General features: G+C 39.0%; 1 protein-coding gene across 3 annotated transcripts in view; it reads left to right on the top strand.

The window, feature by feature from the left end:
- COL26A1 (collagen type XXVI alpha 1 chain) overlaps positions 1-26,768 on the top strand; it is a 212,211-nt gene that overhangs the window by 141,052 nt on the left and 44,391 nt on the right. For all 3 annotated transcript variants that reach the window (XM_087957747.1, XM_087957753.1, XM_087957746.1), the window contains exon 4: positions 26,298-26,359. In XM_087957747.1, the coding sequence (XP_087813873.1) occupies positions 26,298-26,359 (62 nt within the window). The remainder of the gene's footprint in view (positions 1-26,297; positions 26,360-26,768) is intronic.

The raw sequence follows: 26,768 nt of genomic DNA, 5'->3' as shown, positions 1-26,768 counted from the left end.
AGCCAAACAGCAAGATCACAGCTCACCAACTCAAATCCCCCAGCAACTAAGACTAACCTGAGCACAACCAAGCCCCCACCTGAACAGAACACACCTCCAGCCAATCAGAACACGGCCAACCCCCCAACCAATCAGAACACAGCTAAACCCCCACCAATGAGAACACACCCCCACCCAATCAGAACACAGCCAAGCCCCACCCAATCAAGTCACACCCCCACTAGCAGTTAAAAGGAAGAAGCAGCTGCAAGCTCACATCACTTTGAGAAGCACAGAGCTGAAGACACAAGCCTGAAGATGATGAATGAGACTTCATCGAAACGTTGCCTAGATACTTCCAATCTTACGCGGGAGAAAACCCGAATAACCAAAGATACTTACATGTATGGTATTCAGCTTTGTTCGGGTATTTTCCCATGTCCTTATAGTTGTGCTTTTAAAGTTGTAGCAACGTTTCGGCAGAATCTCATCTGCCATCATCAGGCTTCTGTATTGAGTTCGTCTGTGAGTCAGACTTTTACAGTTGTTTCAGTTTTAAATTTGGGGCTAGCCTACTGCTGTGCCAGAATGGTTTTTTCTTCATCCTGATTGGTTGGGAGTCTTGGTCTGTGTTTATTGGTCTTGGAGTTTGCTGTGTTCTGCTTGATTGGTGTTTCTAATATCTTCTGTCTGTTTTGTGGCTTTTTTTGTCTTGATTGGCTGGCAACATTGTGTTCCTGTATTGGAGGCTTTTAGTGCAGCTTGGCTCCGAGTAAATGGACGGCTATCATTTATTAGGAAGCTAGGTTTTATCTGGGTGCCTGGTTGGGGTGTGTTTGAGCTGGAGGTATCAGGGGGGATCTGTTTGTGCCCAGGTGTTTGCCTGGCTTGTGGTGTGGAGATTTTTTTGTTTGTGAGTGCAGGCTTCCAAATAATTGACAGTCTGGTGGAATCATCTCTTCTGTTCATGCTTTCAGGTCTTTTTTCAATCTCTATGGCTTCTCTGATAATTCTGTGGCTGGGGTTTTCTATAGTGGCTAGGGTTTTGGTGCCATTGAAGTTGATGCTATGATCTGTGGCTTTCATGTGTTGGACTAGTGAGGAAGTGTGTTCCAGCTTTTTTACTGCATTTTTGTGTTCATCCAGGCGGGTACTTATTCTTCTATTGGTCTGTCCAATATATGTGGCAGGGCATGATGCACAGGGGACTTCATATATGCCTTGGTTTTCCAGGTCAATTTTATCTTTGGGGTTTCTAAGGATGGCTGCTATTTTTCTGTCTGTTTTGAAGGCAGTCTTGATGTGATGCCTGTGTAGTATCTTACTGATTTTGTCTGTAGTACCTCTTATGTAGGGCAGGACAGCTGTTCCATAGGTCTGTTCATCTTCTAGGTCTCCATTATGTCTCAGTGTGTTTTTGTGGATCAAGCTGGTGATTTTGCTTTTGTGGAAGCCGTTGGCTGTCAGTACTTTAGTCAGGGTGCATAGTTCAGTCTTTATGTGTGTCTTGTCTGCCAGGCATTTGGTTCTGGCGATTAGTGTTTTGGCCACGGAGTTTATCTGTGCTGGGTGGTGGTGGGATGTATGTATGTATGTATATATGTATATTTTATATTTATACATATAAAAGCAGAAACTTAATAAAGTGAGACCTGTAGAACCGTACAATAAATTTCTCCTGGAGGCAAGTGTAAGGAGAGTCTGCAGTTCCTTTGTCACACAGCTGGCTGTCCATCTCTCTGAATTACACGTAGCCCTTGTTTAGTGAGAACCTTGTTTAGCAACTATTATGACTATTATGACAGTGATGAAAATGTAACTTCATGACCAGCCCTCACATTTATGATTATTAGCAGGTCTGTAAAACAAAGGAAGGCTGAATTAAGATCTTAACATTATGATCTTTCATTTAGCAATTGCTTCACTTAATGACCATGTTGCCTGTTCCAGTTGTGGTTGCTAGACAAGGATTACCCATATAAGATTTTATATTATATAAGAAGAGAGAGGAACCCGCCCCACTTTACATTGAGGGAGGCTGTGTGGAGAGAGTTTCCTCCTTTAAATTCCTGGGAGTCTACCTCAGCGAAGATCTCACCTTGAAAATCAACACAACCCAGGTGGCCAGAAAGGCCCAACAGAGACTCCCTTTCCTCAAAGTCTTGGGAAAGAATAAAGTGGAACAATGACTGATGACCTCCTTTTACCAGTCCACAGTAGCAAGCGTCCTCACATATTGCATTTCGGTGTGGTATGCTGGCTTGACAACTGCTGATAGAAAGACATTACAGAGGGTGGTGAGCACAGCACAAAACATTGCGGGCTGTTCCTTGATACCACTAGATGACATCGATAGGGCTCACTGCCTTAGAAGGGTTATAAGATTTCTGCACTGAGCAGAATCCTATATTCAAAGGTCCCTAATGATACAAGACACTGCAAGTCAGTGTGGTATGTTGAATATGTCTTTCATGTTGTTTAAACATAAGATACACTAAGCTAAGCTTGTAGGTTAGCATGTCGTTTGAACCCAACAGTTTTTGCAATAAACTGTAATTAAGCAAGCAATATAAGACACAGTCAACCTAGTTCTCTCTTTTGCTTGCTCTTTGCTTTATATCAGGGGTGTCCAACCCTGGCAACTAGTAAAACTTGTGGATTTCAGCTCTCAGATTCTCCATGTTGCCTGGGGAATTCTGGGAGTTGAAGTCCACAAGTCTTAAAGTTGCCTAGGTTGGACCACTCACTGAATAAGTCAATTGCTTGGCTCTCCGTGGTTTACGTGAAGTTGTATCATTTCCAATATGTAGTCTATGACACTGAGTTTCAGTGCCGAGTTTCAAAGGAATACATGTTTTTTTTTCCTAGTAAGAGGGCAGGTATAGAAAAATAAACCAGCCTGAGAGATTTCTGCAGAGCAGAGAGAACATTTGAAAAATACTTTTTTTTGTGGGGGGGTGAAATAACATCATTGAATTTATATTAAAACAATGTTTTCTTTTCCCTTTTCAACTTGTGTTTGGGGCGTGAAGGAAAAACCAGCTCATCTGGCTCCACTTAGAATGAAATTTGCTTAAAGTCAGAAATCCGGGAGATTGAAAATGTGCTCAGAAACCTTTCAGATGGATCCCTGGATTGTATCCATACTCTGATAGTATACTGGAACTGCTGCATTAAGTGGATTGTGTGTGAGGGGGGTGGGGAGGGCAGATTGATGAAGCAGAATCTCCTCCTTTTACCTTGCTTGCAACTGTGAAATTGGAAATCTACAGAACTGGCCATTTTATTAAGTTCAAATATTTACACACTCAAACATCTCATATGTGAACTTGGAGAGCCCCATGTCAAAGATGCTTACGGATCTTGTAAGGAGCAAGACATTGTACTCGATCAAGAAGTGCCCCAGCTCCAGGGAGGAAGGCTGGGGATAGAAGTATAGGAAATGTACACATCTTTTAGTCTTCTTTTCTCTTCTTTCCTTACCCTGAAACATCATCTCTTGATTCAGTCCTTCACAAGTCACTCATTTTCATTTAAATGAAGTTGCATTCATTGCCATTAATGTAAGTTTAGGATTAAAATACGTAGTAGTTGCCCTGAGCAGGTGGAATTCAGTTCTCAAGTCAAAACTTACTACTTTGGCACTTGTTCCACAGCGTTCTTTCATAATTCAGGATTCCTTTTTCTTTTAAGGAAATATTACTGAAACATAATACTCTCTTTCTGGACAACTTTATATATTTTGCCAAGTATACATTGTATGGGATGTACTATTTTTTTTTTTTTTTTGCTATCTTTGTCCAGGATATATTTCTTTACAGTCCAGTGAGGGGAAATATTTTAGGTATAAAAATACATTTACAAACTACTTTTTAGCCAATTAGAGTTTTCAAGGGGATATTTAAAATAAAAAAATAAAACACATTAAGCAGGAAGCCACATTGAAGTCCCTGCTATTAATAGAGAAATGGAAACCTGTCATCTTAAATTAAAAACTAAGCAGAATCAAAATATTTATTTGTCTGTTTAATGCTAAGCAAAGTAGGTGCTTCTCTAACCAGTATTGGAAAGGAATTCCAGAAAAAGAATGCCATCCCAGAAACTTAACCATACTTAGTTTGTCGGAACAATATCCCTTTATTTATTTTATTTATTTTTAATAAAGTTTTTATTAATTTTCAATAAACAAACATACACAAACAAAACACAAAACATGAAAACATAAAACTTCTTTTTGGAAAGCGGCTTAATCCCGGGTTACATCTTTTTGTACAGACATAAATCAAATTCATGCTCACTTTATATACCATTTCATATCTTATTTACCATTCTACATTTTCTGTATAGCTTCTCCCCTCTTTTCACTCTCTTAATTCTATTTTATTTATTTCATCTCAATTTAAATCATTATTCTTGTATCTTTTGTCTGTTCTATTTCAATTAACTATTATCTTTTCTCATTAACACAAAATTTCTCCTGTAATCACTGATTGAAGTAAGACGCCTTTATATCTTTCCCCTAAATTTAACACTTAAAATAATATATAATTTTCATTCTGATTCTGCTTAGTACATTCTAAAGCTATGTACTATATTTTAAAATAGGAAAATAATAAGTTTATAATATAATTAAAACAATAATCCATAACAAATTAAACTCTATCATTAAGTCTTAAGCATTTTACACATTCCTTTTAATATTTTACCCCATTTTATAATCATATAATGTTCCAGTTTTCTAACATTATTTCAAATACAAATACAACAATACAGTCTTATGTACTTTTGCAGAATCTCTTTTTTAATTATATTTTTACCCATTATCTCTGAATAAATCCTGTTTCTTTACATCTTGTTTCAAACCTTTGTAACTTCTCTTCCCTTTTTCCATTCCTTTCTTCTCCAATCTAGCCTTGTTACCCCCCCCCGTCTCTTGATCTCCACCCTCTTAATCTCCACTCTCTTCTGTATTCCTCTTTCTGACATTGCATCGATTTTTCACCTTATTTTTCCCTTTTTTGGTTTTTTTTTTAAGTCTTAAATTCTCCATTCTCTTTCCCCTCTTTCCCTTTTCTTCCCCAGCTAAAGTTGTTTGTTCATTAAAAATGGCTTCTTCTTCTTCATCCCAACCTTCTTGTTCTTGTAATTTCTGATAGGTAGAAATCGCCATTTCTAAAAAGTGAAAAACAGATCCAGAAGAGCCCTTCCCTTCTTGTTCCTCTTCTTTTAGTTTTTTAAATTCCATTTTCAGTTCATCAACCAGTAATGCCAATGTGAAAAAGTTTTTTAAACAACGTGTTTTTAGTCTTTCAAATAATAATTTCCAAAGGTCCCAAAGTCACCAAGCAATCCAATACACAAACTGTTTCATTTAGCACTTTCTTCTTTTTACACTTTCTCTTCCTGGGGTACAGTTCAATTGCAAAGTTCCAAAATATATCTTTTAGAAGTCTTGTTACAATTTAACTTTAGTCTTATAAGTTCCAAGCAGCCTCCTCCAGCAAAATCTTAATATTAATTCTTTTCCCCCCCCCAATGTTTAGAAATCTTTAATGTCCCCTTGGCTTTAACTTTCAAGTTTAATTACCTGCTGGTGCCAAAACAGTTTTTTCCGATTTCCATCTGCTATCACCGTAAGGAAGGAGAGTGAGAAAAAAAAACTTTCCCTTTTAACTTTCATCCGCCGCTTTTTCCGATCTTCTTTGGGAACGATGTATTTTTAATGAAGTTAAAATTCCAGGGTATTTAAATGTTACTTATTATCCCGGTCAGCCAAAAACTTTCACTTGTCAGCTTCCTCCTGCACATTCTTATCTGGATGAAAGCTTCTTTGTGGCGGCCATTGCTGACCGCCGCTCCACCGCTTTCAGAAAAGGGAGTTAAGCCAGCTGAGGAGGGGGGTTGCGATTCCCCCAGACCCCTGCTAGATCTCCCCTATCTTCAGTTACCTCTACAGGGTAACTATTAGCCCCCAAATCCGGCTGGATCGGGGGCACTCCAGTGGCGAGCGCAGCAGAAACCGCGCACGATCGCGGATTCCTGCCGCCGCCGAAGCCTTGCAAACCGGAAGTCTGAACAATATCCCTTTATTTTTGTAAGCTGCCTGAAGTGATTGCGAGTGAGTTAGGCAGCCACAGTAATGTTCGCTCATACATACATACATACATATGTATTATATATATATTATGGCTGCAATTATGGCCACAATTGGGACCAGAATTTCCATTGCAACAAAGGTGTTTATTAAGTAAATCATACCCAATTTTATGTGAATCACTGCAGTTGTTAAGTGAATCATGCTATTGTTGAGAGAATCTAGTTTCCCAAATTGACTTGTCAGAAACCATCTGGGAAGGTCGCAATTGGTGATTACATGTTCCGAGGATGCTGCAAGTATTGTAAATAAATGCCAGTTATCAAGTGCCCGAATTCTGATCACCTGACCAAATGTTAATGCTGTGACAATTCTTATGTATGAGGACTAGTTGTAAGTCTCTTTTTTCAGGTGCTGATGTAACTTTCTCTAAACAAATGGTTGTATGTCAAGGACTATCTATATCCTGGTCCCACCACATTATACATTATACCGAAAGAGTGATAATAAATAGAACTCTTTGGTGGCAGAAGAAGGTGAAACCAGAGGAAGAAAGGTTAAAGATTCTGGATGATGGAGATAAGAAAGAGCAAATCCAAAGTAAAGGTGAAGGAATTGCCCTGCAATTTTTCCAGAGGAGGGACCAGATAACTTAAGAGTATTGCAATTTGGGCATTTGGCACATCCCAGTGACACAAGCACAAGCCTAGAAGAACTCAAAGAATCAGTTACCAACCGCAACCTGGAGAGAAGGAAAGATGCTGTGGTGGAATGTAGTCTGGATTCCCAGGAGGGAGGGGCTGCATTCCAAAGGACCAAAAGTTTGATAGTTTGGTTGGGAGAAAGACAGTCAAGGTGGCTCCTCCCTAGAAATTCTCAGATTATATCTTTAATGATACAAGTAGTTGCTTTAGTTTGGAGTTTTCTGTCAATAGGTGAGGAACAGAAAAGAAACTGCTTCAAAGTAATTCTGTGTGCTTTTCTTGGTTTTGGGAGCCTGACAGATGGTGACAAGGAAACAAACACCTCTCAGGGAAATTGCTTCTATTGCCCTTTATCTCCTTACATCTTTTTAATTTCATTTTATACTATTCCATTTTACTTTATTGTTTTTAATGTGCTAAGATTTTTGTTAAAATTTAATTTTTTTAAATTCCACGTTGCTCGCTTGAACCTTCTGACACCATAGAACAATCAGATTGGAGAAGAGGAATGCGGTCAACACGGGCTGGAGGGGGGGAAAAAGGTGGGCTATGTCCAGACCCCCGAAATAGCTGAAAGCTGACCAATATATTCCAACAAGAAAGTTCAGTCTGTAAGTAATGCAATATCTCTCTTTGATATTTTAGAACAGGCTCTCCAGGGAGAGATTGAAAGTCCACAACTTACAGATTTGTCCTCCTCTTTACAAAAAGACATTTCCTGCCCACAGACAGCTGTCGCCTGTTTAGTGGCAGCATAGCATATTCAAGGGAGGCCAAGAATCTAGATTTGAAACAGAACACAGAATACAGAGTTAGAAGGGATCTTGGAGGTCTTCTAGTCCAACCCGTTGCTCAAGCAGGAGACTCTGTGCCATTTTGGACAAAACCTTTAATGATGGAACAGCCACAATTTCTGAAGACAAGCCATTCCACTGATTAAGTGTTTTCACTGTCAGGAAACATCTCCTTAATTCTAGTTGGATCTCTCTTTGATAATCTTCCATCCAGTTACTATTTGTCTTGCCCTCAGGTGATTGGAGAATAGTTCAATCCCCTCTTTTCTGTGGCAGCCCCTTAAATATTGTAATACTTCTATTACATCACCCTAATCCTTCTCAAATATTTAAAAGATGACAATGCAACTGACTTCATAGCCAGACATAGTCTGCTGATTACTCAATTTTCTACCTGTGGATTACAGTTAAAAATAAAATAAATAATTTAAAGACTTTCTAAGGGAGCCTTTTGCAAAATTTACACAGAATCTGCCAAAAAAGGCCCTGAAAATTCTCAAAGTCTATGTTTTCAGTTTTGATAGCATACTATAGGATCCTTGCTTACTGTCCACACATTCAGCAACCATTCAAACTTTCAGTGGTGTTGACAAACAAGACTTACAACAGGATCTCAAATTTGCAGCCATCACAGCATCCATTCGGTCACGTGATCGCCAATGGTGACCTTCACAGCTGGCTTATGACAAGCAAAGTCGATTAAGGGAGCCCTCAGGAAGACTCAAGTCACAGTCATGTGATGTCAAGTTTAATAACCATAGCCACAACCAACAGAACTGATGGAGTAAGTCAGCAGGGTCATGGGACCTCACACTTAACAACTGCTCAGCTTAACAATAGAATTGTTGGTCTCTATTGGGGTCAGTAGTGTTAAACCTCTGTGTAGGGAAGACAGGTTAATGCCCACTTCCAACACTAATAAAAGAAGAAGAGATGTGATGAGAGGGACAAACAAAATGAAAGAAAAGGACTGAATGCAGTAATTGCAGCCTAACTCACTGCTCACCACTAGGAGTTCGATTCTGACCAGTTCAATGTTGACTCAGCCTTCCATCCTTCCGAGGTCAGTAAAATGAGGACTCAGATTGTTGGGGGCAATATGATGACCCTGTAAACTGTTTAGAGAGGGCTGTATAAGCATTATGAAGCAGTATATAAGTGTAAGTGCTATTGCTAATTGGTTAAGTACTTACAACAGTTAAGGATGTGAGGCAAGTCAATCATGAACTCCATTTACAAAGAAATTCAATTATTTTACAAATTTTAAAAACAGATAAAAAGGGACAACAGGAATTTTTTTAAAAAAAGGCTATTTCATCCTTGAGTCAGCTTCTATGTTGTAAAAGCTCTCTGATGGGTTGACAGGCAGGCATGGCAAAATGATGCCATCAAAGATTAGTGTCAGGCTACAGAACTTTTCCCATTCACTCAACTAGAATGAACTTCTGAAAACGTATCAAAATGTATCAGAAAGGAATCCTTTATTGAGATGAGACAATTCATGTAGGAGTTCAAAGCAGCGTCTGAGGTCTCTCAGGCATACAGGGATACATAAGGAAGTTTAGAACCCCTTCCCTTATCTCGATATGTATTTAGTGAAACAAAAGCCAGTATGTTAATTCCTCCCCACCCCTTTTGTAAGGAGCGATCTTTTTCAGTTTCCCAGGGCATACCTAATTTTTCCCCACCCCCTTTTAAGAACAAACTTTTCCAGAGATTCCCAGGACACATCTCACTGTGGAATTTTTATGATCTTCTCATCTCCTGGCTGTGCCTCTCAGAGGTGATAGGCTCTGGCCATCTGGCTTTTCTCCCTCCATTGTATCATGTGTGGGTTATACAAATTCGATATAAGATGAAATATATTCAGGTTACATCAAGAAAGGATTTCATCAGCCTCTCCCCCCTTTTCTTCTTCCACTGAAGAAATGACAGATACAGGGATCTGACATCTAGAAGACAGAGATTGAATGACGAAAGTATCACGGTGGGTTTTTTAACTGTAATAAATCTTTTTTTAAAAGAAATGTACATATGCACACTCCAGTAGGCCGGCTGATAATGCTGAACTTTTTCTGCAGGGTTGTTATAAAACACTTGTGTCACATCTAACAAGGGTGAATAACAAGGAGGACTGGCATTTCTTAAGCACTTTCCTGTTCGTGAATAACAACTTTTGCAGGATATGCTTTTTGACGATTCAGAGACTTTGAAAAATCACCAGTTTTCCAAGTAGGACGAAGTAGACATTACAGAACTTTGGGTTTGGTTTTTTTAAAAAATTGTTATTACTACCCTCTCACAGGTATAGTTAAACTGGATTTCTTCCCCCCTTCAGGAAACAGTAATCCCTTGCCTTAGAGGAGCTAAGAAAATAAAATTAACCAGAAACTGATTTCTCCAGGCTGTGTACTGTATATGTCAGCGCGAGGAAAAGGGGTTAAAATTGCTCTCTATGCTAAGAAAAAACTGCTCTGAAAATGCTGACTGAAGTGCCCTCCTCCCCATCCTTTCCCAAGGCAACACTCAGCTCATCTCCTTTCCCACAGGGACATAAACATTTACAAGCTTGGAAACCTGAGAGAGGAAGTGCTCAATTCCCTCCCAGCTTGTTGAGAGAGACAAACTGATCACACATTCATCCATCCATTCACACCGGTATCCCAGCTATTTGACTGGTGTAACAACAACCCCAGCTGGCTAACTGTGGCACAACCTCGGTTTTTAAAGGAAAGTACCAATGCCTATAAGCAACACACCCATACCAATAGGAAAAGCCAATGTATGTATGAGGAGGAGGAGACACAAGCAGGTCCATTCCAACTTAATCTGTAAGTAAGATATAAGAATGGGAAATTGGGTTAGAATTTTAGAATAGAATAGAATAACAGAGTTGGAAGGGACCTTGGAGGTCTTCTAGTCCAACCCCCTGCTTAGGCAAAAAACACTATACCATTTCAGACAAATGGTTGTCCAATCTCTTCTTAAAAACTTCCAATGTTGGAGCATTCACAACTTCTGAAGGTAAGTTGTCCTACTGATTAATTGTTCTAACTATCAGGAAATTTCTCCTTGGTTCTAGGTTGCTTCTCTCCTTGAATTAGATTCCACCCATTGCTTCTTGTCCTGCCCTCAGGGGCTTTGGAGAATAGCTTGACTCCCTCTTCTTTGTGGCAGCCCCTGAGATATCAGAACACTGCTATCATATCTCCCCTAATCCTTCTTTTCATAAGACTTACTGAAGGATAGAGCGGAATGGAATGGAATAGATGCTTTATTGGCCAACCATGATTGGACACACAAGGAATTTGTCTCTACTGCAATAGCTCTCAATTAACCAGAATTGAGCAGCAGTTGCAAACAGCAAGGTAATATAATCATAAGATTAACCAGAGAAAGTAATAGAAAATATGAGAAGGATAATAGTAAGATATTATTAATACAGCCATACTACATGAATAAATATCCTTAGATATGACAGTAATGTGGGAAATACTGACGGTATGAGGGGAAAAAACTGTCTTTTTGTCCAGTTGTTTTGGCGTGCAATGCCCTATAGCAGTATCTTGAGAGGAAGAGTTGGAACAGTTTATATCCAGGATGCGGGTGGTGGTGTAGATATTTTCTTAGACTTCCTTCTAATCTGTGCAATATACAGGTCTTCAATAGAAAGCAGGCTGGTTGCAACTGCTGGCTGCAGTCCTAACTGTCCATTGATGGGTTAAATTAGAATAAAAATATGAATAAAGCAAAGGTAAAGCAGGAAGCAATACGTGGACAAGTTACAGGGTAACAAGAAGGTTGATAGTCTACTGCCAAGACCTCAAGCCATAGTAAGCAGCCTGTCTTGGCTTGATCCCTGCATAGAGCTTGGAAATTAGCACCAAGCTAATTTTGGTTGTTCAAGAGAAGAGCCTGGAGCATGGCCTGTGGAGTTTATGAAAGGAGCCAGATTGAGGCAGCACATAATCCCCAATGAATGCAAAAACCTAGGGAAGGAGAGAAGGGCTGTATGTCCCTTTAAAACCTTTAAAATGTGGCTAAGCCAACCTGTAAGTGCTACAAGAGTAGAATTAACCTTGTTCTAGCCAAGGCAATAGCCTATGTATATACTAAATAAAGCACAGGTAATCTTTGTCATATGACCATAAAGGAACCAGCCTGGTTTTATTATTATTATTTTTTGCAGCAGTTGCAAAATCTCTGTGGTGGTCATTAAGCAAACTGCAGTTGTTAAGTGAACCAGTGATTAGCTATGGGTGCAATTTTGCTGAAACATTTTTGCTGAACACTGGAAGTGCCTTTTTTTTTGGCAAAACCATTGTGAAATGTGATTATGTGACTATGGGATGCTACAAACAGCCATAAATGTGGTTGTATTACTGAGTTACCTGAAGTTCAGCCCCATGTCTTCAAAGGCAGCCCAGCCATTGGAACAGTTGCTAAGTCATCAATCGTAAGTTGAACGCTAACTGCATTGTGTGAAATTTTTATCTCTGCTGTGGTGTGTCCAGTCATTGCCAAGAGGAATCCCTCATAGCCAGCCACTCATTGCTAGGGCATTTCATTCAATACTGCAAAGCTATAGCAGATCTTACAAAAGTAGAGAATTATAATTACTTGATTTGTCCCATAACTCAACCGTGTGGAAGGCCTAAAAGTTGTAGAGAACATCAGGGATCTTACTCATGTGCAGAAAGGAGAGGAAACCAATGTCAGATTTTAAGGAGGGATTACCAGAATTACAATGATGAGTAAAAATCAGGCCCTGATTATATATCAGGTAAATCTGGCAGAGGAGCAAATACATTTGTTTTGGCAGCCATCTCTCCTTTTCTATCTGAAGCCAGATTAGTGTTGGGTCATTTCTACTCCAGGGAGCTGTGTCAAATTCTTTTTCTGAAAATAATTCTTTTTCTCTTTGAGAAAAAGATTTCATTCTTCTCTAAGCAAAAATCCAACCATTTTCTTTCCTTCTATATGCAGAAGCCTAACGTTCTATTTAGCTGTACAAAGACAAAGGAATAGAAGAACGTTGAAATGTTAAAAATGGACAGTTGGAACTGATTTTTGTAGTATATGTGTGGTGGCTGGTTTCTTTTAAAATCTAAAGAAACTAATTTATGCACTAATTTAATATTCTGGCAAATTAAAGTTGGTCAGACCTCCCAGTGTATTATGCCATATGGTGGGCAATTTGTATCACTTTTCACAGTCAACCTGAAAAGAACAGTGCAGTGCCCAATAGTATACAGAAGAAAATTAGGACTCTGCATGTTTCAAAAACAATTGGAAAGACATGTTTCAGATCTGCTAACAGTGTAATACTTCTCTGCTTTTTATTAAAAAGGCTTCTTTCTGCCCCCACACCTTCCCTTTCCCCAAGGGTCTTCCAAGAGATCCTGGAAAAAGATGCTGCTCTTTTAGAAGTCATGTAAATGAGTCAGCTCATTAAAGCAGTGATATCTTTTTATGAGAAAACAGAGGCATTGTGCTTGAATGTATATAGGGTGCACAATATTTCTTGTTTTTTCTCCGGTGGGACAGGCTATCAGGGCAACATGGCCTACCCAATTATGGGACAGAGCCATGGTGGTGCAGTGGTTAGAATGCAGTACTGTAGGCTAATTCTGCTGATCACTGGCTGCCAGCAATTTGGCAGTTCGGGTCTCACCAAGCTCAAGGTTGACTCAGCCTTCCATCCTTCCGAGGTCAGTAAAATGAGGATCCAGATTGTTGGGAGCAATATGATGACTCTGCAAACCGCTTAGAGGGGGCTGTAAAAGCATTGTGAAGTGGTATATAAGTCTAAGTGCTGTTGCTATTGCTATACTACTTCCTTTTTTTGCTTATCAGCCTAGCTAAATAGTTAATAGTTTGAAATAGATCTAAATAGTTTGAAATAGATCTATACTAGTCTCTCTTTATTTCTTTGTTGGTAAAACATAAATTTAACACAGTATTTCTTGTTAATCACTTGTGAATTGCATACAGGTGGTGCTCACTTAATGCCTGCCTTATTTAGTGATTGATGATGAAAAAGTAACTTTGCAACCAATCATTGCATCCACAACCTTCCAAAATTCCATATATAAAATCACAGTCTAAAATAGTTTCAAATACAATTGAATTCTACATCAGATTTATTTTCTAAATACAAAATTATACCAGACACTGAAGCATACTCCCACAATTTGGTTAGCCATTCTTCCATGGAGGGAATTAAAACTTGTTTTCCAATAAAAAGCATATAAAATCCATGTAGTCATTAATTATATACAATGCCAATTTAGTATATTTTAAAGGAATATATGATTTCATGAAATGTAATAAAAAATATCCCAGGATGGAATAGGAGTACATCTTTCCGAATTGTTCCATTCTACAGTGGATTGTTTTCTAGTGTTGTTGAGCTTTACAACATTGCCACCACATATGGAAAAAGGATCCAATCTGTTAAGTATATTTCCAGCATTTCACTGTTGGATAATTTCATGATGCCATGAAATGATAACAAAAAGTAGAATATATATATATATAGTAATCCCCACCGCCAACTCATCTAATTCTGAAAAGCTTTCCAGATTTTCATTATACAGTGAAGTAGTAATTTTGGAAAAAAGCATTTTGGCTTAATATTTTAAATTAGTTTGTTACCTCTTTAGGTTAGACCATAATAGAGTCAATCAATGCACAATGATTATATTTCTGTTTTCATGATATTGTAAGCTGCTGTTCGAGGCAATGCTAGACCCTAACATTTGCCTCGAACAGCAAGATGAGTGGTAGATAAATTTAAGCTTCCAATTTGTAGTTTTCTTAAATAAACTTCTAGTTTAGCTGTAATAAGAATATCCCTCTTTAAAGGACTGCTTGCCAGAAAGTCACAGTATAAGTTGAATATGTGTATTTCTTAATATAAACGTGTAAAAAAACTATGATATTGAGCTTAGTTTGGCTGAATCCAAGCAGTTTTCGTGGCAGTGCTGGAGAAGTGGTTTGCCATTGGCTACTACCAGAAAGGTTTACTGGCTTCTCCATGTATAGTATAGTCCTCCACTTATGACTACAATTGGAACTAGAATTTCTGTTGCTAAACAAGGTGGTTGTCAAGTGAGTTTGCCCAGTTTTACAACTTGTTTTGCCACAGTTGTTAAGCAAATTACTGCAATAGTTAAGTAAATCACATGTGTATAAAGTTAGCACCCACCCCTCTCCTAGAAGAATGAAATATTTTGAGAAATATTAAAAAAGGCAGAACAAAATATTTCCCCTAAAAGAGAAATAGAAATCTTAAGGGAGACAGAAACTCAGAGCCCCCAAGCAGATATTAAGCTTTTAGAAAGGCAGATTTGGTAATCCATTACTCCCTGCAGCAAGGTCTGAACAAAGGTAGGGTTAGCCTCCAGCCACAATAGGAAAAGCCCCTTCACTGCAACACCCTCCAAACTTCAATCAAACTTAGCTCAGACAACCTGCAGAGCCAGCTATGATCCCTACAACACCCAATAGAATGCATGTTCTTGCACAGGAACAGGAAGTTCAGGTGCAAAGCCCAAGAGAAGCTATAAAAACCCCTCACTCTCAACTCCATGCGTTCAGCTGCACCAGAACCACCCATGTGGTTCTGCTTCATCATTAAACCATCTTTCCAATCAGCCTCCATGTTTCCAGTGTCTTTCTCCCGGCTTGGAACAGAACCAGATGGATATTTCTTCCAACACATGGTTGTTAAGCAAATCTGGCCTTCCCCCATTGATTTTGCTTGCCTGAAGCCAGTTGGGAAGGTCACACATAATTATCACATGGCCCTGGGTGCTTCAGCTATCGCCTGCAATACATGCCAATCGCCTGAATTTTGAATATATGATCATGGGGATGCTACAATGATCGTAAATGGGAGGGACTGGTCATAAGTCGCTTTTTAAAGCGCCGTTGTAATTCTGAGTGGTTGCTAAACTTATCATCATAAGTCGAGGACTATCTGGAAAGTGCAGCTCAGTGGCCTTCAACAAGCCCTCTTTTTGCATCAAAGAAATCTGATTCTGTAATCTGACTCCTTATCTGTCATACATTCTGTCTTTCCTAAGCTAACAATTACTGAGTTCAAAAACGTCTTAGGTTGAAAGCACTCTTCATCGTTGTGTTGTTGTGTCCCTGCTTAGAACTGAAAATTGATTTCAGGATCCCAGCAGGAGCTGATCAGAGAGCCTAGTAGCTTTCATGGAAGTTAAAATATTGTTTAGGAAGGGTGTACCTCAGTAAACATCTATAGTTTTTTTTTCTAGGGGAAAACCTTGGGAGTCATAGAAGCAGCACATCTGCTAAGCAGATGAGCTGCCCAAAACCACAGAGGGGTTTTGTGAAGGAAGCAATGGCACATCTGGGGATAAAAGGGCTCAGGCCTAGATGTCTATCTTTTGCCACCCTGGCAAAAACCAGCAGGCTCAGAAGAAACCCAATGCCGGCTACAGCAGGAACCTGAGTAATTTGCTCCAGAGTAGAACCTCTGACAAGGACAGGACTTGTTGTTCTAGCAAAACTGAGGTGTAAAGCCAAGTCTTTGGAGATGAATTTGGAGGCTGCTGAGAAGAAATTTATCTTCCTGTCTCTCGAAGTGGTATGCTTTTGACTGCTTTCCTGCAACTTGGTGGTGGGGTACTTGTAGAAATGGCAGTGGTTGTCATCATTGATAATGGATGCCTGGGCAGAAAGGAACTGGAAGTTGCAGGTCCTATAATTTCTGGATGAACTCCCTCTGTTCCTGGTATCTGAGGCTTGCTATTAAGGCTCCAGAAGATGGCAAAGGGAAATGGAAACTTTCTCCGAGACTCCGCTGGGGAGTTTTCTGTTCTAAAAGATGGTCCACACAAGGACAAAGCAGCTGAAAAGAGAAGGCCAAATTGCTGTCTGGGGAAACCTTATTTGAATACATGCCAACATTTTAAAAAAGAACTCCCAAGTAGAAAACCAGCAGAGTAGGCAAAAGGTGGATTAAATCTTTCCTTGAATTGCTTGTTTTTCTACTGATGAGAGGCCATGTTTTTATATCATTCAGTCAGGGAGCTTATTAGATAGGCTTCAAATGAGATAGTAATGGTTAATGCAGAATAATCTTTGCTTTATTCTGTCTTCCTGCCTAGAAATGAATAGACAGAACCAGGCATTGGGAGCTTAGCATCCCATCTGACTATTAATGGAGTTGAAAAGGTCCTTGGAGGTCTTCTAGTCCAACCCTCCGCCCAAGCAGGAGACCCTTAACCATTCTGGATAAGTGGCTGTCCAGTCTCTTAAAAACTTCTAGTGTTGGAGCACTCACAACTTCTAAAGGCAAGCTGTTCCACTTATTATTTTCACTGTCAGGAAATTCTTCCTTAGTTCTAGGTTGGATCTATCTTTGATAAGTTTCCATCTGTTACTTCTTGCCTTGCCACAGGTGCTTTGGAAAATAGGTTGGCCCCCACTTCTTTGTGACAGCCTCTCAAATTTTGGAAGACTGCTATTATGTCACTCCTAGTCCTTCTCTTCGTTAGGCTAGATATACCCAATTCCTGCAACATATATTTTATCACATGTTTATCATATGTTTATTACTGAACCAAAACAAGCCAGTTTCTAATCAGCTTTAAATCAGGATTTGACTTAATCCTAGATTATTAGCCACCTTCTGGAATGTTCTGAACTCAAGGAATCAACATCTTTTATTGGTGTAAAACTGCAAATAATGAAACAATTAAATTTAAATGAGCCTGATATTTTTCTCTGGAGAAACAACGTTGTCTAAGAACCATCTCTGGGCAACTTAAAATATCATAAAAAGTTTATCACATGGATTTCATTGAAGGGACTGGGTTTCTGCATGAAAGGTAAGAAGCATTTGATAGAAACATTACATTATCTCTTGAGTTGTGTCTACCAATTCTGAGCTGCAAAATAGACCACTACTAGATGGAATCAAAGAAGTCCATAGGGGGGGGGGGGGGGGGGGGGGGGGGGGGGGGGGGGGGGGGGGGGGGGGGGGGGGGGGGGGGGGGGGGGGGGGGGGGGGGGGGGGGGGGGGGGGGGGGGGGGGGGGGGGGGGGGGGGGGGGGGGGGGGGGGGGGGGGGGGGGGGGGGTTTTCCTTGATCATCTTTTTTTTTTGGGGGGGACCCCAGTGGGTTGCCCTCCTTTTTTTTTTTCTTTCTTTTTTTTTTTACTTTCAAACATAGCGGCCCCTGGGCTAGGGTTGCAGTCCTTATTAGAATTTTCAACACCCAGTTTAAAAAGATTCTTCATGCCTGGGCTTTTGAAGCCCTCACGAACCATCAACGGCACAATGTCTTGTGCATTTTCATGGGTGTTTGATCTCGTGAATTTAGTTAGGAGGATTTATGGGTTTAAGGTTTGGGGAGAAGTTACAGGGAGGGGTCCTTTGTTTTGTACTTTAGGAGGAGGAGGATCCCAGGGGCTTGTCGCTGAGCCATGGAAGGCTTCTCACTGGGTGGTCGAATGCATCAAGAAAGACACCAACGCAGGTTCTATCTTGGGTGAGCTGTGTGAGTTTCATCCAATCATTATGTTACATGCGTAGGAATGTTAGTGGATGCATCGCATCTCCCAATAACAATGCCATGGTAAATTTAAACTAGCAAACCAAACTGCATTTCAGTTAACTGCCCTTGTGACGTGTTTTATGGTCTTGTTCCTGGTGTCTGTTTTCAGCCTACGTGAGACCTGGCATGCACCAGAACCATTGAGGTTGCTCACGTGAGGCTTGGCACACAATGGAATTGGCCCATTACAGCAAAGAAGTCCATAGTTTTCCTCTTTTCAACCACCAACACCACACCACAATCTCTTGTAAAGAGATTATAATGTTTGGTTTAGTGGTTAAGGCACCAGGCTAGAAATAAGTTCTAGTCCCATTTTAGGCATGAAAGCCAGGTGGAGGACTTTGGGCGAGTTCCTCTCTCTTAACCTAACTCACTTCACAGAATTGATGTTATGGGGCAAATAGGAGGATGAAGGAGTGTTGCCTGAAGTTATTTATTAACATACCTAAGTCAGGATAAAAAAAAAAAATCTGAAAAAAATTCCTAGAGAAACTAAATTTTTCCATGGCTACTCTGGGATTATGTTCCTTGTGGTAGTAGAAAGGAAGACTTAACAATGGTTTTGATTACAGTTGAGTTACCATGGATAATTCCCCCCCGAAATATATATTTTTTAAGTGGCGGGGAATGATGGCAGAGTTCCAGCAGTAAAAGATAGGGTTTTGTCATGAATAGTGTATGATATTTACTACAGATAAATATGGCTGATTGGGTGGTTACTGATTGCATCAGTCATGGAGTTTAAATGTAGTTAATCCACTGTATACAGCCCTATCCCTAGTCTGATTTAGTTTTAAATTTATTTTTAATTAAATTAATTGGGATACTGACTTTTCCTTGATTTATCAGTTATATCCAGAATTTCCCTTTTTGGGAACAGTCTCGAATAGGATTGGAAAGTTGTTTTTTTTTAAAAAAATTAAACCTTTATTGAAAATTTAAAACATTAAAATACAAATGTAATACAAATATTTAAAATGAAAGTGTTGTGTATATTACAATCCATTTTGACAGTGCTTACATTTCAATTATTATTCCAGTGCGTATTTTATACTCCTATTTGTTCTTATGTATATACCTCTATATTTCAAAATTATACATTCCTTATTTATTTAATTGCTTATTTCTATTTTTTTATCCAATGGTACCAATTTTCCCAAACTGTATAATAAACTGAGTCTTCCTTCTCTTTTAATTCTGATGAAAGTTTGTCCATTTCCACACAGTCGAAAATCTTTTGGATAATTAAACTATCTGTCAGCATAGAATCTCCTTTCCAACATTGTGCGAGTGCTAATCTCGCTGCTGTTATTATATGCAGGATTAAATATTTTATCTCTTTCTTATAATTCTCTTTGATGATTCCCAGGAGAAATATTTCTGCTTTAAATTCTATTTGGACTTTCATGATTTTCTTTAACCATTTTCATATTTTGGTCCAATATTTCTTAACTTTTGGACATAGCCACTACACATGAAAGAAGGTACCCTGTAATTGCTTACATTTTCAACAATCTGGGCTTAAATTAGGATACATTTTAGCCAATCTCGAAGGGGCTAGACACCACCGGTAGCACATTTTATATTGATTTTCTTTATATGATGCTGATTTTGTTATCGTATAATTTTTTTTCTAGATCTTTTCCCAATCCTCCAGCTCTATATTATGTCCCAAATTCCTGGCCCATGCTATCATTGGTCCTTTCACTATTTCTTCTGCTAAATCATATTCTAATAAATAGTTACGTCAACTATAAAATGTGTATACAAAATACTGACATATCTTTGATATCAATTTTTCATCTGTACCTGCCATAAATTTATCTAATTGATTCAGTTCTATCTTGATTCTGAATTCCTCTTGGTCTTTTTTATATTTTGATTTTAATTGAAGGCTTGGCATCCAGTTTATATTTAGTCCCAGATCTTTTAATTCCTGGTTAGTCTTTAATGTTCCTTGGGGGTCCAAACTTTCATAATATCTGGCCAGCCTTCCCAGATCTAATGTATTGGAGTGGATCATTGCCTAGGATTGGAAAGTTATTTTATGTATAGTTACTGTCAGTTCTCCTCCTTCCCTTTCTTTTTTTGTATGGAGCATTTCTGACTCATATATGATACACGGAAGGACCATTTTCACAATTTTTATCCAAATCTGTTAAAAGACCTAGGAGCTGCACTCTAACATTAACCTTAAGCTAGATTAATAGTAACTTTAGTTGAGGTAGGAGTATCTGATTGTTTCTGTTTTTGAGCCTTACTGTAATTTATGAACCGAGAAAATGGATTAATTCAGGAACTGGATTGAGTGCATCATGTGAATAGACTCAACATTTAATAAAGGGGCTGGACCCTTCAGGTAGAAAGGCCAGCCTGCAATGCTTTAGCTGTTCGCCATCTGTTTTCTTTCAAACATGAGCCATTTTTTGAGTTTCTAATAAATGGCCATTTCCTGAATTCAGCGGTTATGTCAGTATGGGTTTGTCCCCATTAAAACATTCATTTGTATCAAAGGGAACTGCAGTATTTTTTGTAAAGCATTTTATAAGCTTGTCATGTGCAACAGAAAAAAAAAAATGAATATCCTACCTTTTTCTTAAAAGTTTTATTTTCTTGAAAATCTCCAACAATGGAGCATCGACAAGTCCAGGAGGCAACTGTCAAATAAGTGAACCATTCCACAGTGGGCGTTTACCTATTGGAATCTTGTATTGTGAATTAGCACTAAACACATTAGAGGCATTTCTTAGTCAAATTGACTAAAATTCATTCATTCATTCCCCAACAAGTAGGTCTGGTGGTTGCTATGTATGCTTTGTCCTTTCCATTGTAAGCTATTTTACTGTTGTTAAAACAACATTCTATTGAGACAAGATCCATCTGTCCCTCACCGTTCCTTTTCCTTTCCCCTCTTTTTCCTAGTTTCTTTCCAAGATGTTGCTTTGTCGGTACTGCCACCTAGTGCCTTATTTTAGTTTATAGATTTTAAAATTTATTTTATATATTGGTTGCTACCATATTACCTTGGGACAAAAGCTGATTAAGATGCATTGAAAAATTATGTATCAGGTTCAGCAATTGTTTTCCAACAGCAGGCAACATAGACCACAAAAAGAGCATCGTTCCTATGGGTCTTTATTGGTTTTCAAGTTTGTAGCAACTGGTACTTTAAAAAAAAACGGTCTATGCAGTTAGAAGGACTGTGTGCCTAATAGGAAAGTTGGTGGCTTCGTATCAGCCTTGTCTTGGAATCTAAATGGATCCACTACAAATTCAAGATGAATCAGCTCATGCTTAAAAATGCCTGCAAAAGAATGAAAAAGTTAATGTATATCATACGGAGACTACCTCAGTAGAGATTTTGCAAGCTCTTTCTTTAATTTATTCCAGTCTGAAAGGTTCAGTTCTCTCGGTAATTTCAGACAGCTTAAAGGAAGGCAGGATTTGACTCCAGTGGGATTTGATGGCCCCAGATAGTGAGATGTAAAAACAGGAGAGCCAATTGATGTAGCTGTTAAGGTGCTGAATTAGAAAGTGGGACATTGTGAATTTAATTCTCCTCTAAGCTTGAGTGACTTGGAACCAATCACTCTATGTCAACTCAAGCCATCTCACAAGATTGTTGTTATGAGAAAAATGGAGCATTAGGAGCCATGGTGGCACAGTGTTTAGAATGCAGTATTGCAGGCTAACTCTGCCCACTGTCGAGTTCAATCTCGACTGACTCAAGGTTGACTCAGCCTTCCATCCTTCTGCGGTCAGTAAAATAAGGACCCAAATTGTTGGTGGCAATATGCTGATGTTTTTAAAACCCTCAGAGAGTGCTGTAAATCTCTCAGAGAGTGCTGTCAAGCACTGTGATGTGGTATATACATCTAAATGCTATTACTATTGGTATTATATTTGCAGCCTTGAATCGTACAAAATAAAGTCAGCAGGGTATAAATCTAATCAATAAATCTAATAAATGTGTATTTCACAACAATTGTGTAAAAATGTTATGGGCCTTTCTAGTTCTAAAAACAGAACACGATGGATGTCATAGTAGGTGAAGCTTGACATATAGATGTGGCACTACGAAGGAAAGAGTAGCACAAAAGCAAACAGAAAGGATTGTAAATATTGGTACTAAAAATTGAGATGACAGAGTAAACTGGAAAGGTTTTCACCATAGTTTTTAGAACATTAGGAGCTTTGACAATAGTTCCCCCCTTCATTATAGGTAGTCCTTGATTTAAGACTGTAAATTGAGCCTGGCAATTACAATTGTAATTTGTGATGGTTTCAAAGTGGGTCATCACATGACTGACCCAGTCATTAAGCAAATCTATTGATTGCTATGGACAGTTTTTCCTGAAAACTGGAAATAAATGTTGATTTCCAGCATGTGTGTGTGTGTATTTGTTTTCTTAAGTTTTCGGGTACTTACATGTATGGTATTCAGCTTTGTTCCGGTATTTTCCCACGTCATTATAGTTGTGCTTTTAAAGTTGTAGCAATGTTTTGGCAGAATCTCATCTGCCATCATGAGGCTTCTGATACAGAATCTCATCTGCTATCATCAGGCACCCGCGAAAACTTAAGAAAACACACACACATATATATATATATATGTATGGCATTCAGCTTTGTTCGGTATTTTCCCACGTCATAGCAGTTGTGCTTTTAAAGTTGTAGCGACGTTTCAGCAGAATCTCATCTGCCATCATCAGGCTTCTGTATAGTGTTCATCTGTGAGTCAGGCTTTTACAGTGGTTTCAGATTTGAATTTGAGGCAGCCTATTGTTGTGCCAGAATGGTTTTTCTTCATCCTGATTGGTTGAGAGTCTTGGTCTGTGTTTATTGGTCTTGGAGTTTGCTGTGTTCTGCTTGATTGGTGTTTCTAATATCTTCTGTCTGTTTTTTTGGCTCTTTTTGTATCTTGATTGGCTGGCAACATTGTGTTACTTTATTGGAGGCCTTTAGTGCAGCTTGGCTCCCGGGTAAATGGACGGCTATCATTAGTTAGGAAGCTAGGTTTCATCTGGGTGCCTGGTTGGGGTGTGTTTGAGCTGGAGGTATCGGAGGGATCTTTTTGTGCCCAGGTGCTTGTCTGGCTTGTGGTGTGGAGATTTGTTTGTTTGTGAGTGCAGGCTTCCAAATGATTGACAGTCTGGTGGAATCATCTCTTCTGTTCATGCTTTCTGGTCTTTTTTCAATCTCTATGGCTTCACTGATAATTCTGTGGCTGGGGTTTTCTATAGTGGCTAGGGTTTTGGTGCCATTGAAGTTGATGCTATGACCTGTGGCTTCCATGTGTTGGACTAGTGAGGAAGTGTGTTCCAGCTTTTTTACTACATTTTTGTGTTCATCCAGGCGGGTACTTATTCTTCTATTGGTCTGTCCAATGTATGTGGCCGGGCATGATGCACAGGGGACTTCGTATATGCCTTGGTTTTCCAGGTCAATTTTATCTTTGGGGTTTCTGAGGATGGCTGCTATTTTTCTGTCTGTTTTGAAGGCAATCTTGATGTGGTGTCTGTGTAGTATCTTACTAATTTTGTCTGTAGTGCCTCTTATGTAGGGCAGGACAGCTGTTCCATAGGTCTGTTCATCTTCTGGATCTCTATTATGTCTCAGTGTGTTTTTGTGGATCAAGCCAGTGATTTTGCTTTTGTGGAAGCCGTTGGCTATCAGTACTTTGGTCAGGGTGCATAGTTCAGTCTTAATGTGTGTCTTGTCTGCCAGGCGTTTGGTTCTAGTAATTAGTGTTTTAGCCACGGAGTTTATCTGTGCTGGGTGGTGGTGGGATTGGGCGTTGAGGTAGCGGTTGGTGTGTGTTTTCTTCTGGTATATGGTGTGTCCTAGTGTGCCATCTGTTTTTTTGTAGATTAGTACATCTAGGAATGGTAGTTGTTTGTTTGTTTCCGTTTCCATGGTGAACTTGATTTTGGGGTGTATGCTGTTTAGGTGTGTTAGGAAGTTGTTTAGGTTTTCTTTTCCATGGGGCCAAATCACAAATGTGTCATAGATGTATCTTAACCATAGTTTGGGTTTGTGGATGGCATTGGCCAGGGCTCTGGATTCGAATTCTTCCATGAACAGGTTTGCAATGACAGGTGACAGTGGTGATCCCATAGGGGCTCCTTCAATTTGTTTGTATCTTTGTCCTTTGTATATGAAATATGTGTTGGTTAAGCAGTGTTCTGTTAGTTCCATGAGGTGTTTAGCTGGTTGGTATTTATTTTTGATGATTTCCAGGGTCTCTTTTATCGGGACTTGAGTGAATAGTGAAACCATGTCGAAGCTTACAAGCAGATCTTCCTGCTCCACATGTTTGTAAGCTTCGAATCAGAACACAGCCTAGCCCCCACCCAATCAAGTCACACCTTCACTAGCAGTTAAAAGGAAGAAGCAGCTGCAAGCTCACATCACTCTGAGAAGCACAGAGCGGAAGACACAAGCCTGAAGATGATGAATGAGACTTCATCGAAACGTTGCCTAGATACTTCCAATCTTACACGGGAGAAAACCCGAATAACCAAAGATCCATATATATATAGAATAGAATAGAATAGAATAGAATAGAATAGAATAGAATAGAATAGAATAGAATAGAATAGAATAGAATAGAATAGAATAGAATTCTTTATTGGCCAAGTGTTGTTGGACACACAAGGAATTTGTCTTCGGTGCATAAGCTCAGTGTTCATAAAAGAAAAGATACTATTCATCAAGAGTCAAGAATCATCAGGTACAACACTTAATAATAGTCATAGGGTACAATAAGCAATCAAATCATACTAGGAAACAGTCCATATAAATTGTAAGGATACAAGCAAAAAAGTTACAGTCATACAGTCATACGTGGGAAGAGATGGGTGAAAGGAAGGATGGGAAGATTAATAGTAATAGTAATGCAGACTTAGTAAATAGTTGGAGAGTGTTGTGGGAATTATTTGTTTAGCAGAGTGATGGTGTTCGGGAAAAAACTGTTCTTGTGTCTAGTTGTTCTGGTATGCAGTGCTCTATCGTGTCGTTGTGAGGGTAGGTGTTGAAACAGTTTATGTCCAGGATGTGAAGGGTCTGTAAATATTTTCACAGCCCTCTTTTTGATTTGTGCAGTATGTAGGTCCTCGATTGAAGGCAGGCTGGTAGAAATTGTTTTTTTCTGCAGTCCTAATTATCATCTGAAGTCTGTGTCTGTCTTGTTGATTTGCAGATGACAGACTCAATAATTCCTCTGTAGAACTATGTCAGCAGCTCCTTGGGCAGTTTGAGCTCTCTTATGTTTTATTGCATTGTAAACTGCCCAGAATTGCCTCAGACTGCAAAATGGGCAGCATACAAATTTAAATAAATAAATAAATGGATAAATTGCAGCCCATGACCTTGTAAACAGTGTAAATGCCTGTAAATGCAGGCCAGTTGCCAAGCACTCAAATTGCAGCTGTGAGACCGTGGTGTGTGTGTGTGTGTGTGTGTGTTTGTCAGAACCAGACTGTAATTTTTGAGGCCTTTGTTGTTATATGTTAATTGCTAAATCACTGGTTGAGGACTATCTGTAGTTCCATCCAACAATCTTTACAGAGAAGATGGAATATATGTTCTGAACTTCCAAGTCTGTCTATTGCAGATATATAAAGAAATTTACTTTTCCCCATCCCTTCTTTGGGCACAGTTAAGCAACTGAAGACTTCTGAACAACAGTTACTAGAATCCTTATTCATTGGCTGTTTTTGTTTGGTGCTGATGGGAACCGTAGTCCAAATCATCTACAACCCTGTTTTCTACTCCTTGTCCTCCAGCAAGTAAATTTGGTTAAAACATTTCTCATTCTTTTATCATTATTGTTTCCAGGCCAGCTTGATTTATAGACCACTCTTTAAATGTTATAAGGATCATCCATCTGCTTCTTTTATGAAACTAATCATCTATTTATTTGCATTCAACATAGGAATGTGTACTGTTTTTGAAATGTTATTGTGTTAATAAATCATTACAATTTCCCCCCAGGGATTTTTTTTTAATTGAAAAACTAAGCACAAACAGAACATTGCAGTAATTAAAATAAAATTAAAACATGATCAATATGAGTTGCTCATTTATTTTAACCATATGTTGTAACCGACTCAATGTTTTTCTTTCTTTTAGAATGTATGAATTGCACAAAGCTCACAGATATGACTGAAAGGCTGAATATCTTGGAAGCCAAAGTAAGTAAATTATTCGGGGAAACCAGTTGGATGGCTGAGAATTCTCCTTGCCTTTGGCCTTCATCTACCTGACTTCATTGATCTCAGCAGTTCTAAAATATCCCATCCCATATTTCTGGAGGATCTCCTAGAGCCTCATATGAAAGACTTCAATCATTCTCCTTTTATCGTCTGTGGAGATTCTCAGCCATACAGGTCATGGTTGTCCCAAAAGTGCTTTTTTCAAGAAGCAATTTGTGATGACCCAGAGTGGGGTACAAAAGAAACAATCACAAAAAAAGGTGAAGCCCCTTTTATTCCTTCACTTGCTTCCAAGCTCCAAATATTCTTGACTGGAGACAAAAAAACTCCCACGCAAGGAGTTACAAGAAGGAGGAAATGCCGTTTAAATTATAAATAGTAAAAAACA

This window comes from Notechis scutatus, chromosome 1 (assembly GCF_049901735.1).
Source record: "Notechis scutatus isolate UNSWTSFEM ecotype Mainland chromosome 1, rNotScu1.2, whole genome shotgun sequence".
Lineage (NCBI taxonomy): Eukaryota > Metazoa > Chordata > Lepidosauria > Squamata > Elapidae > Notechis > Notechis scutatus.
Note: the sequence above shows the minus strand (reverse complement) of the source record. Positions and strands in the feature narration are given on the sequence as shown.